Below are 13,764 nucleotides of genomic sequence, written 5' to 3'. Positions count from 1 at the left end.
TGCTGATGGGAGGGACCGCTGCTTTTCTCTGACATCTGCTAAGCTTATTGCTGTAACTCATCCCCCTGCTTCCTTTCTGACTGTCTGGGTGAGGGGGCAAGGAAGAAGCTGTAATTTCACTTTGCTGCTGGGTTGTTCCTGGCACAGATACAAAGAGACACAGCTCTGAACACCAGCCCACCACCTCAGAGGACAGAAGAACTCAGACAGGACAGGAAACACTGACAGACTGCCGGCAGCATCTCCTCCTGCTTTGTTTCTCATGGGCCGAAGAAAGGCATGCAACAATGTGCACATATGGCCTCCTGGAAACAGGTGCCTCGAAGCAGAGAGGGAAAGGCTGCCTGCTGCTGGGAAACTCATCTAGCCCTCACCTGCACCAGTGTCCATATGAACCAGGCAGCCACAGCACAAGGACAAGGTACCAGCATATAATGATGGCAACATGCCACCAAGCAGCCACACAGAGCTCTCCAAGAGGTAACACCCAGGAAAGTTCTCCAGCTGCTCACCAGGGCTTTCCCATCTCCCTGTCAGGGACACTGAAGACATGGGTTATTGTGTAACAGTAATCTCACTTAAAACACTGAGCCAAATTGCATTGGGGTGCAGTAGGCTCAGTTCAGCATCCTTCAGGAACGTAATAATCCCCAAGTACAATCCTTAAAGGAAACTCACTAGCAGAGAACACTTTGGGTCAGTAAATACTTCTATGTCAAAATATTCTCGTCACAGTCTTCCACAGTGAGTCAGACAGCATCTCCCTGGAGCCAGCAATAGGAAGGAGACGAGGAGCACAAGGCTGCAGGCAGGTTTGAAACCAAAAAAGCAGGCTGTTCTTCAACAATATGTAGGTGTAAGCCATTAATCTCCTACTTCAGGATGTTGTGGATGCTAAAGGTTTTTACAGGCTTCCGAGGTTGTACCTCAGGCATGAAATGTTAATTAGAAAACCAGGAAAACTGTAACAGTGCCTAGAGAAGAGCTGCTACAAGCTTGCTTGACTTCAAGAAACCGCTGCGGTCTGGTGGCTGCTGGATTAGGGAGGCAGCTATATGACACAGAGGTGGTTCTGCAGTGAGCATGCAGCAGAGCCTACCTTGCAGTGGGACTCTGTAATGCCATAATGGGATAATAGTAGCAGGGTGACAAAGCCTTTGGCTACAGCAAATGAGAACGAACCCAAATGCAGCAGCCACAGAATGAAGTAGAGAGCTGCTTACCTTTAGGAGGCATCAGGTAGACAGGGATCTCCAGCAAGAGATACCCTCAGCTCCACTGCCAACCCATAAATGAGGTCTGGGAAGAAGTGGATTCTGGGTCCACCCCTTCTGGTCATTCAGCTGCACTGCATGCACCTGAGCTCCCCTGAGTTGGCCCTGCCTTCCCACCAGGTGCTCAATCGCTGCTTCAAGCTGTGACTTAGCATTTCCACTACGCACTCACATGAGGGAGATTGCGTGGAAGGGTCTTGGGACAAAGGCCCTGGCACAGCACAGCACTTGCAGACCTCAGCAGCACCCATGCTGCCCCACAGCTACAGCCAAGTGGCAGAGTGGGAGAGGGACAGCAAAGCACAAACACGAGGATGACAACTCCAGCTGCTGCAATGCCAATCATGCAGCTCACAATCAGCAAGCAAGATGAGATAGGTCTGAAGTCACCGTTCCAAGAAAATATTTCCTGCAGAAAAGTCTATTTCTTGTAAATAATAATAAGCCCTTCTATAGAACAGCACTGCCATCAAAAAAACTCTCAGGAGGCAGCTCAGCTTGTAAGTATTCAGCAAGCATAGAGATGTTAGAAGTCATAGCAAGGTATATGCAAGCAAGACAGGCTGAGAACTGGAGTACAGGGCATTGTTTAAGAGAGCTGATGTTCAGCAAATGCTCCACTGAATGAGGCCCCTGCTCCCAGCTGCAGTGCCAATACCACTCTTGTGTTTAACTGCTGGAGAGCTGTCTGAGCCAAACCTGTGGGTTCAGAAGGCTGCCCTGTGCCCTGTAAGCATACAAAATCAAGTACTCTGTTCACACAAGGAGCTTGTGATGCAGTAAACCATGTTTATGCACAGTGGCTTCAGTCCCATTGCTATTTCTTTCTGCTGTCACCTGGAAAGGACAGTTCTCAGCCAAGAATGATGGAGACCACTATTTTGGAGCTGAGATCTAGCCTGAGCTCCTGGTGAATCTGCACGTAGGCACCAGCAGCACCGCAAAACAAACAATTCCTTATACAAGCTGTAATTTGTCTGGAGAGCAGGACACGGTTCAAAAGCCACAAGGCAACAAGCATCCTTATCCAAACCAACATCCGTCAACTCAGGGAGCTTGAGTTTATGGGCAAAAGGAATGGCTCCCTTTATGGGACAACCACTGCATCCTACAGCAAGGATTTGAGCTCTTCTTTTTCTGTTAAATCCCTGCTCTCCTGGCTCAGGAGTTCAAGCCCCAACTCAGACACTGTGCGAGTATGATGAGGAAAACTTTTCCTCCTGGGACAACTCCACTACAGGAAAAGGTAAGCAGGTTAAAAGCTCCAGGGAAGCGGGAAGGAAAGAGATTTCTTTGGGGGAGACACTGGTTATGAGTCTGTTCTTCACATTTATGGAAATACGGCCAAGGAACAGATTTGCTCTCTATTGCAGTGCTGGAAATATGCTTGTCTAGCACTGTCTTTGGGTGCATTGGACCTAACACAAATCTTTCACCTGCCAATGGCTGCTGGCACAGTGGCCCTAAGCAGGACCTTTCAATCACTCATATGGAGACAAGCTGGCACAATCAAATCTCACCAGCTCTCAAATCTCACCGACTCATTTTGGCTCAGCTCTCCCTTCACTGATTTACTGGGGCTAGTGACTGCCTGGAGTCCTCATCAGTCTGCGTATGGGAAGCAATCCGTTACTAATCCACTGCCACCCCCACTCACTGCCCAGCACCGCAATCTTAGCATTAATAGAATCATGAAGGGTTGCTGAGCTTTTGCTGCAGGCATAACCTAATTAGCAGCACATGCTCTCATCTGGTTGTGCCCCAGCTCCTCACCACACACCTCCTGCAGACCTCCATCCCAGCAGCAGAGCTGCGCTGCCCTTGGAACACCCCAGATCCCCCTCTGCAGCCTGGCTGGAAGAGGAATTTGTCCTGACTGTGTTTGCATGGAGCTCTAGGCACACAAGGCAGCTGGACTGATGGGGAAGTATCCACCTCCACTGCCATCTGCTCTAAGGGTCACCAACCCTTAAAAGACCCTCAGTGAGCTGGTGCTGGGACTGCTCCCACACCAACTCTGAGCTGAGCTGTAGCATGTTGGCCAAGGAGCACACAGCGGACTTTCAACACTGCCCTCTCTTTCTAGAGGGACACTAGGACCAGGACACACCTAGCATGTAAGGGAAAAGCTGCTTTAGAGAAGGACAAGAGGACTTATTTACATATTTTGAAGACATTGGTATCTCCTGAAGCCAGTAGTTTTTAAACCACAAATCCACAGTGTGCGCAGAGAGGTGCCTGAGGACAACTTTTAGGCACGACACTGGATAATAAATTTGCTCTATAGGTTCCTATGCTGGAAAAAAAACAACAGCAACTGGGGGTTCATATGCTGAAAGGTTCAGAACAACAACCGTTAGTGTCTTACACAAGACAGGATGCCCAGCTACCAGAAAGAGAACAGTCTTTACTGCAAGATGCCTCTCACAAGGAGCTCATCTCCACAGCCCTGAGAAGCACATGAGAGCTCCATTCCCATTTCTCCTCACTCGTACAGTACAGACAATTACTGAAGAGTCCCTCAGGATCTTGCTGCACTACAGAGTTGACCTGGGCTCCTGTGGGTGAGCAGCAAGCAGCTGAATGCCTTGGCTCAGCAGTGGCTTTGTGCCCAGCAGCTCAGATGTCCCCAGCCTTATCCCAGCAGCTCTCTGCTGTGGTCAAAAACTGCTTGAAATTGAAGAAGTGTGGTTGAGGGGCGAGAGGCACACATAGCAAATTCCCACCTCAGCATTTGAACATTCTGCTGCTGGTCAGACCTGCTGAGATCTGCAGCAAGCAGGAATTTGTTGAGTTTTCTCCTTTGAAACTATGGCTTTCATAGGGCTTCTATACAACACTGGGGAGAAAAAATCCACAGCCCCAGTGATTGCTATCTTTCTTATTCCATAAGATTTCTCTTCTTTCCCCCACTCCCAGAGCCACCTTTTCCCAAATTCAACCAATCCCTCCAGATTACAGTCCCTCTTTACCCTTCTGTGGGCTCACTGAGTTATCTCAGTCCAGAGCTTGCTGGACAGAGCTCCATGTCACGAAAGCCACTGAGCGTCTCTGCCAGCGGAAACACCACAACCTCAGCCCACTCCTGTTTGAAGTGGTCCCTCTGGGCAGGAGGATGCTGGAAAGTTGGCGAGTGTGTGTGGATGGGATGGAGCAAGGGCTTCACCTCCCTCTTCCACCCCTTTTGCGCTGCAGACTCCTGTCTCAGCTCAGCTTTTAGCTATGATCTATTGCCCAATTGGAAGCAGTGGAGGAAAAAAGATGCATTTGACTCTTTCCCTCTCCATTCAGACTCCTTCTCCTTTGTCTCCCTCTGTGCATGCCAGCAGCAGCACAAGAGGCTGTAAAAAATGAGAGATTGAGAAAAGTCACAGCTTTCAGGTCAGTAACCAGTGACTGGATTTTGTTGGTGTTCTCTCAACACCAGCAGACACTCTATGGAAGCTGCACTGCAGGAGAGCACAAGGAAAGCCTTGGATCTGCCCAGGAAAAGCTCCAGTGTTAGGGAAACAGATACTAGAGGAGCCCAGAGACAGATACGTGAGCTGTCCAGCCTCCTCTTTCCAGTGCAAAGATCCAAGGATTAATTCACCTTTTGCAGTTAAACAGAGCCCCATGGACTGCAGGCTACTGCAGCTCTTGAAAGTGGCTTCACATCTCAGCATGATGTGAGTGAGGCAGATCCTCCTCTGCATACCCCGGGAAAAAGGCAGCACCCATCACCAACACCATCTACTGCTCTGTGCTGCAACCTGGGGCAGGCCCTGAGCTGTCAGCCAGGGAAACCAAGGCACAGGGAGGGACAGGGAGCAGAAACACTCCCAGCCACAGTGCCACATCAGCGGCGGCTTGGCTTGGCACAAAGCGTGCTGACCAGTCTTTTTTTCATCCCTCATTCCCACCTTCCAGCCACCCAGCATAAAAGTTGCCTTTTTTTGTTGTTGGTTTTTTTTTTGTTTTCTTTTCTCCTCTCGTGGCCTGGCTCCCTTTCAAATTCCCAGAGAAAAGTATTTATCCGCTTTATGAATGATGACATCCGGCCAAACCCCAGACATGCCATCACGTCTGATCCAGCCCAGCCGTCCATCACTGCTCCCATATCGTTATTGGTTCGCTGGCCGCATGCCAGCACACAGGGCTCAGGAAAGGGCTCCCACCAATCTCTCCAGAGGAGAGAGCCAAGGACTTTTATTAATTAGCATTTTGAATTGTAGCTAATAAATACCCCTCTGGCATTCAGGCTGGGATATGAAACACAACAAAGACGTCCTTGAGATGCTGCAACGTTATGCTGCTGGAGGCAAACGGATGAGAGTTACCTGCTATGTCTTTCTGCATACTGCAAACTCACCTCTGCTCCCAGGAGAGCAGTGGAAGGCAGCACATCCCATCGCTGCATTCTGCAACCCCTCACTCGCTCATCCAACCAGTGCTCCAGTGGCCAAACACACAGCAATTCTGCGGCACAGGCACCCTACAACCTCCTGTGTGTGCTGGCGTCCCAACTCCAGCCACTTTCAGTAGGTAACTCCCTCTGCAAAGCCGCTCATCAACTTCTTGCACAGGGCTCAGATTCATGCTCCCTGTACCCTAAAACAGCTCCCGCTTCTGTTAACTCCCATGAAAATCCCCACCCATTGTCCCTGCAAGCTTATGTTGTTCTTGCACCTCTTGCTTGCCCCTGAGCTGCTGTCTTTGTTGACAGCCAACTATCAAGGCAGGTTAAGTGCTGAGCAATAACAGGGCAGGATGGATAAGAGGACCAGCTGACAGCATGCAATTAGTTAATGGGCTGCAGGGCCCTCAGACCAATCTCATCAAGTGACTGTGAGCTGCAGAAGGAATGACAACAGGCCAAGAAAGGGGAATCAAAGGAGGAAAACAAGGATGGAGGAAGGGGGGAATTAAAGCACACACACAAAAAAATTCTAAAACCCAGAGAGAAGATAAAATCCACACAAGCATAACGCTTCCCTAAGGACCCCAAAGACTCAATGTTCCTGCTCAGAGGAGAAAAACAAAATCCCTGTATCTATCTCCACACCCTTCCAATACAGAATGATGTCAAATCAATTTACTGCCTTATCCTTGCACAATTAATCAAGCCTCCTCCATTTCTCAACCTTCAGTAGAGCTACGCATAGTGTCACAAGCAGCATAAAGAGAGAGCTGCATAGCAGGAGATGAAAGCAGCTGCTCAGATTTATGCTGCTTGTGATTAGTAAGAGATGGGTGGCTCCTGGCCAAAGCAGCTCATAGTCACAAGACTTATAACCACACAGAGTTGCGTAAGGCACGCGAGATTCCTTGCAAACATTCTCTGTTTTGCATGGAAAAAGTCAGCAGTGATTACGGATGGAGCTCACAGACATGGCTGGAGGAAAGAGCCCTTGAATGAGGCAGAGGATATTAGTAGTCCCAGCCTAAGCACTGCCATGTGAAATGAGGCTTTTCAGTTTACCGTGTTTCTGAATTCTACACGCAGAAAGCAGCGCTGTGCCTGGCTGTCTCAAGGGGACATCAACACTTGTTGGTGTCCCAGAGTGGTGCACCCACTGTACTGCTAGGGACGGTACACCAGGCTGAGTGGGTGAGGGTGTTCACCTGAGCTGCACAGTCCCTGTTCCCTCCCCAAAGAAGTATTCAAATCCCACATCTGTGACTGCTGGGAGGATCTCTAAAGAGATGCTGGACTCTTGGATGCTGGCAAGCGGAAGGCAATTTGTGTTTCATCACCACCCTGGTGGCAGCAGCCACCCAACCAACTTACTCTTTGGGGGGAGTCAAGTCGTCAGGTCGGGTCTCAAAGAACTGCAGAACCTCCTCACACTGGGAGATGTAGGGAGGCAGCTGGATCAGAGCCTGCGGTGAAACAGAGACACTGGTGATGTGAAGCACTGCCACCTGAGCATGGAGCCTCGGAGTGCAGGGTCACAGCTCCGTGGAGTACTGTGCTCATGGGAAGGAACAGAGCCACCAGCAATGGTGACTGCAAAAAGGGGAAACAGATGTGCAACTGGAGATCTGAAATCATCCCGAAGATGTTTGACCCTCCATGTGCTGTTACAACAGTCTCACAAAAGGAGTGAGGGCAAACAGAATCTGTATCAGAGACAAAGCCGCATCTGCAAAGCCCTGGGGTTACTGCACAGATCAGATGTGGCTCCATCCTGACCTAATTGCTGGCCCCCAAAAGCCTTCCAGCCATTCGGCATACAGTCACTCACTGCCAGCACAGCAGACGGTCAGACCACTAATCACAGCCCCTCTGCAAACAAGATCATGTGAGAGAAACAGGAGAGAGAAAACCACTCACTCCATGGCTTTTGTGTGCAGAAAACGGCTATTCGAAGAGCAGGATCTGCACGGATGCCATTCCCATGAGGGTACCACGCCCCAGCACCAAGCATCCCGTGATCGAGACATCTTCCTGTGCCAAAATTCCCCTGATTCTGCAATGTGGAGAAGGCTCCACACCCTCTGATAGGAGGCGACGATCAGAGAAAACATCTTATGATGGGAGGACGGAAGACAAGATTCATAGCTCAGTTCATTTTTCAAGACATGAGGATGCAACTGGCCAATGGAATCTCTGCAGCTGTGGCCACAAACACAAGATCATGACTTGCATGATGTCTGTCCCACTTCTGGCTTTGCCACCAAAAAGACAGAACTGACAAGGGCCATTAGCACATGACTTTGTGTTGGAATCACAGCAAGTCAATTCTGTTATTTAGTGAAGACAAATACACCTCACTGCATCGGAATCCATTTGCCAGGGCTCTCCAGAGACTTGCTCCCCATTTCTCACCAGGGGACAGCAAGAAAGCTAAATCTTTCCTAAGCAGTTTCCCCTAGGAGCCTATTCACAACAGGTTTGCTTAGCCCTCAACTCAGCAGGCCAGAGCAGATTCTGCATTTTTGCTCTTCGCCAACACGCAATGTGCCCCTGCAACAAACTGAGCAGGGTGAGCACGCTGGGACTGCAGGTCCAGGTTCTGCAGCACAACGTGCCCTGGAGGAGCTGTCTCTGCTCATACTGACCCTGTGCTCATCTCTTGGCTCTGCAGCTCTTTGGTTCCACGCCCACCTTCGAGCTCAGCAGCAGCTTTATGGTTAATGGCAAGCAACTGGAAGGCCAGATTTGGTGTGCATTTTTTACTTGGCAATGCATTAATGTGAGGAGGAGAGAGCAGCTCTCTAAGTGGGTCATATAACATCAGCCATTATGTTCCAGTTGTTAAGTCAAATGGATTCATTATATTTTATACCATTAATGGCATCACTCTGAAACAGACAGCTGCAGCATCTTTTCACTTAGGGACCTTCTCTTCTCAAAAATTAAATTTACTGCTGTGTGTCTGTGTGGAGCTGGTGTATTTCAATGACGCAGATGACAAGGGGCTGGAGCCAAGCAGTGATGCGCATCATCAGCATCCTGGTGCCACTCTGTTTGGACCTCACAGGTCCAAGCTCACCTTGCACCCTATCTCCATCACTCTGCTGTCATCTGCAGTCCTGGCCCTCCGTGATTTTCACTTGTAGTCCCACGGCACAGATGTTCAAGACCCCTTCACTAATTCACCTTTACCCTTGTACTTACTCCTGCAGCCACAACAACCTTCTCCTAGGTCTGGCTGAGTCCTCAGACCCACAGTTCCTCTCATCATGCAAAGTTATCACTACGCCTCCCACTGCTGTGGAACATGACAAGCATTTCACTGTTTCCCCATCTTCTCCCTCAGGCTTTCAGCAGTATTCAAAACGGATTTTGGAAGCACCAATCCCACTTCTGGACCATCTCATGTCTGCTCTAAATGTCAGTGCCCTTCCTTGACATGGTGAGACCTGGTATGATTTACGTGAAATAATTTTTTGTGGACTTTATTTTTCCCAGGGAAAACAAAAAAATAAAGAAACAAAAAACAACCCTAATATTATAATGTGCTTTATACCTTAGCACAGTCTTGTATGTGGATGAAATTGTCTCAGCCTTACTGGAAAAAGATCACAATCAGCTGTCTCTTGCCTCTATATGACCACTGGGTGGGTTTTCTTCACCAAAAAGGTTTGATGGTGAGACAGAGAGCTCACCCTCCACATTCTCCCAGTAGTGGAACATCATTGTATCAGAAGGAGAGGATTGAGGCTGATCAAGGTGGCTTCATCTTTGATCAATGCTAGAAATCCTCCCTTACCTTGCAGTACTCATCAATAGGTATCAGGCGCTTGACTGCAACATCGCGGATGTGACTCCGGCGGAAGAGGATCTTCCCTGAAATAGGAGAGACAAAAGAAGAGAGCAGGTCAATGCAGTGCTCAGGGACAGTCTCTTCTGAATCACTCCATCAGGACATTTTCCTCGTGCATCTCACAAAAAGCACCATACCTACAGCGTGTTCCCTCTTGTGCATTAAACCCCATATTAGAACAAAAGATATTTAAAATGGCAAGCACGTTCAAGTAGAGAGAAGAGGAACCAATTACCAGCAAAGCACATGCCCACCTCCCCTCACCAGTGTGGCAATGAAGGAGGAGCATGTGCCTGATACCTTACTGCCTGCTGCAAGCACAGTGTACACAGACAAGTCCACTGACAAACTCCGCCAGCCAGAGAGGTGGACATCTCTGCAACAGGGACATCCCCGCAACAGAGACATCCGTCCCCCGCTGCTGGCTACAGGCTCTGGGTTCCCTCACAGCACTTGGCTCCAGCGTGGGCAGCTGTCAAGGCAGGGGGTTCTCCCTGTGCAGCTCCGGTGTCGAATCGGTCCTTGAAGCTGCAGTGTCGGGACTGCAGCCCTGAGTCAGACCTATAGGATTTTCCTTCCTGTCTGGGGTTTATTTTTGTTCTCCATTAATGGGATCCTCTTGCCACTCCACTTCCTCCCCTCTTGCTTGTGGTACGGCCCTGTTTCCTTTGAAGTCTAATGAGTCCTAAGTGCTTCAAGCTGCTCTCACAGAGAACAGCTTCTCTGGCTTTTAATGAGACAAAAGCCATTAGCGGACAGTGAAACAGATACACACACAGACTCCGTGATCAAAAGCACTGGTGCATGGTAGGATTTCAGACTTTCAGTGCTCCACGAACCTACACTGGCACTTTTGCAACAGAATAACGTGAAAAAATTGCGATTTGGGAGGGAGTTATGAAGTTCCCACAAGTTCCTTCTGACATCTCCTCCACCTATGTTTCTTTTTGTCCCTACAGGAGTCTCAGATCCCACCCCCAAACCCACAGTGTACAACTGATGTGTCTGTGCACGCAGCCAAGGAGGTACCACTGGGTAAATCAGAAGCCAAACAACAGCACAACATCACAAAATGGGAAAGCACTCCAAAAAGTCACTGAGCCCTTCCCTGTGCCGTGGCTCCCCTCAGCCCCTCCAGCAAGCACTCCCACGACCTGTGGCAGCACTGGAACCAGGGCTGGATGCTACCAAGGTGCCTGTGAACAGGATGAGTTAAAATGATCCCATGCCTATCAAAGCTTTAATACCTTCCACAACTGTCTGACTCCAGTGTGCATGATTTGTGCAGCCTGCCAACACGTTTTTTAAGCAGAGAGGAACTAAAACAACCCAATTTCAGCCTGCACAGAGCATGAATCAGAACATTATGGAGAAGCCAAATCTCCTATTAGGCTCAGTTAATGCAGAATGCCTTCAAGACTGGGCTCTCAAAAGGAGCACACAGCAATCACACTCAGTACTAGCTCCATGCTTGCCCTTAAGTGAAATGCAAAGGATCAGACTGCTCGTATCAGCATTGCTCCTCATTTATGTTCCACTGACAGCAGAGGGCTGAGACATTCACAGTGGGAAATACTCTCGTCTGAAATGCATTCCATCTTGCAGCCCGCCACAGCCACGTCTGGCAATCTTTGTGATACAGTGGAAAATAAAAATCCCCCCCTATTTGATCTGTCTTTTAGAAGGCTGAATAGTCTGGGAACATCAGTTGTCTGGAAAGACCGGGAAGGAAAGGGAGCCACAACCAGGCTGGACCTCCCTCCCTTGATAGCAATGATTTTCCATCAGAAAAGCAAATGTTCAACAGTTTTGTCATCTGCAGTCATGCTGTATTTGCTGCACATATTTCTATTTGAATGACTGATGATTTTTAAAAAGACGAATTGATAGAAATAGTTTTGTTGCCAATTGTAAAGAATGGCTCTTTAGTTCTTATGTCTGCCAAAATCACTGATGGGTGTGCATATTCCAAATGTCTAAAATAACACACTCTGGGTGTGGGAATATTTAAATGTTTAACAAACAGATGTTAGTGAATAATAATAAAAAGAATATAGTTACGAGGGAATAAATACATCACAACAATTGAAGTGATCTTAAATTAGCCCAGGCACAGAGCATATGAAACAGCAGGAAAGCCAGCTCATCGCTTGACTGGCTCTAGATCTAGTATTCTTCAACAATGAAGTTTATTTTCTAACAGAAAGCTGTTTTCCCATCAAAATGCCTAATTAACATAATTATAGGCCCTCCAGTGCTGCCAAATACAGCTGTCTAAATCCTTTACTTGAAAAGCAAGAGAGAGCAGGAAATTACTTCCCTCCTGGGTCAATGAGATGCAGCGTTTTCCTGGGTACACTTTCTATAGGCCCTACCCTCAAAATGAGAATAAGAGTGCTGCCACTGGGGCCTTTCACGTGGCTGAAGACCATACAGTGCAAGAGAAGTGCATGGCATTATTCATGTCCTGTCTGCATCCCTCCTTGCCACAGCTCCTGCCCTCAGCCCCAGCACAAAAAGTATAGGTGGGACAAGGCAAAGGAAGGCAATTCTGCGCAGCTCACTGCTGCAGCAATCTCCACCACCTCTTCAATCCTGCCACATCTCCAGCACTTAGAAATTATTCCATTTTCCTACTTACCTGCATTTAGTGTTAATGCACGCACAACAGAGCAAGGACTCTCCCCTCGTTTGCACAAGAAAGGTCACCGCAGGAGAAAGTGCAGTAAAATGCAATGCCCTTCATGCACACAAAGCTGTGAGCAGATTTTTATCACCTGGGAATATGTCGAGCAAGTTGACAATTTAGGAAGTGTTCTTTCTTCAGTTTCATATACACTTCACTTTATCCCAGTGAATACATTTGTGAAGTGCTACATTACCTTACTATCACTGTAGCTGCTCTGAAGCATCACACCTGCCTTCCTTGATATGTATTTGCTTCACAGCACAAGTTAGGTGTCTTGCAAGCATATGTTCTCCAAGAGTAACCTGGCAGCATTATTATTCTTAATTAGTATTCTGACTGGAGGAATCTGACTGGCGCAATGCACGCTTTACAGTTAGAAGGAATCAAATTCTAAGGAAAGCTGAAATAGAAGCAACTCCTTAGAAATCAAAGCAAATGAAGTCTCTTTTCACCGATTTTCAGTGCAGAAGTGGGAGAATGTTCCCTGCCTCCGTCTCCATCTACACCTGGTACCACATTTACACACTTACTGGCTTTCTGCAGCTGTTGAGGAGGACTGAGAGGTGCAGAATGGTTTATTATTATAGGATTGCTCTGAGGTAACAAGGATTAGTTTCATTTAGAAAGAAGGAAGACACCATAAATATTTACATCAATAAGACATCAAAGACAAAATCAAACTTCACCATAAAAAGACTGAAAGTATTCAGCTTTTTATGCCAGGCTTTCCAGCACCCACTTGGTGCTTTGTGCATAACACAGAAACAGCTGGGACAAATGAGGGACCTCCATCACAGCATCCCCAGCTGCCCCCTGTCCCCACAGATACCCCCACAAGGGGCAGCCCTGGGCAGGGGATTCACCAAAGGGGAAAACTACCAAGTGTACCTGATGCCAGCTGCAGGCACTCCTCCTGCTCTTTCCCCTTGCTGTGCCTGACCTCTTCTCCCTCCTGTTCTGACCTGCTGATACAATCTGATCAGCTCTGATGCTCACTTTGTTTCAGTCTTCCATTTCCTCTTTCCTTGCCCCAAGCTCTCTGCAGACAGGAGGGAGCCAATATGGTTCTTTGCCTTGCTGGGAGGGAAGCCTGGAAAACCACTGAGAGCCTTGATGCTGCTTTCAGCCTCCATCAGTGAACACAGCTCATGGCCTCCTGGGACATGATGCTCCCTGGCTACACAGCTCTGTGTAGGTGTGCTCCTCCTTTCTTCCCCTTTTCTGCAGGGACATTCCTGCCCCTCCAGCACTGCCACTCGTTTCCACCTACCATAGCCAGAGGCACCCACTGTCAGGAATTCACCCAACATGATGGACAGGCAGCAAATCCATCCAATGCATCCCTGTGAGCCTCATGCATTCCCACAACACAGCCTAGTGATGTGCCTGCCCATTTCCACCTAGCAGTACTGGTAGCTGGAGACAGGGCAGCAAAGGGAAGAGCTGAACACAGCAGATAACGCCTTCTGTTACCAATTATATGGCAGTTTCCAAATGTCACTGTCATCAGTTACTGTAAGCTGCTGGCTGGCTGCCCAAAGAGAGCCAT

General features: G+C 48.4%; 1 protein-coding gene across 2 annotated transcripts in view; it reads right to left on the bottom strand.

The window, feature by feature from the left end:
• Positions 1–13,764, bottom strand: part of SH3PXD2B (SH3 and PX domains 2B) — a 66,031-nt gene that overhangs the window by 17,852 nt on the left and 34,415 nt on the right. For both annotated transcript variants that reach the window (XM_048961121.1, XM_048961122.1), the window contains exons 4-5: positions 9,473–9,549; positions 7,045–7,136 (exon numbers count right to left, since the gene is read on the bottom strand). In XM_048961121.1, the coding sequence (XP_048817078.1) occupies positions 7,045–7,136; positions 9,473–9,549 (169 nt within the window). The remainder of the gene's footprint in view (positions 1–7,044; positions 7,137–9,472; positions 9,550–13,764) is intronic.

This window comes from Lagopus muta, chromosome 14, assembly GCF_023343835.1.
Source record: "Lagopus muta isolate bLagMut1 chromosome 14, bLagMut1 primary, whole genome shotgun sequence".
NCBI lineage: Eukaryota > Metazoa > Chordata > Aves > Galliformes > Phasianidae > Lagopus > Lagopus muta.
This window is presented reverse-complemented; position numbering and strand designations above follow the sequence as displayed.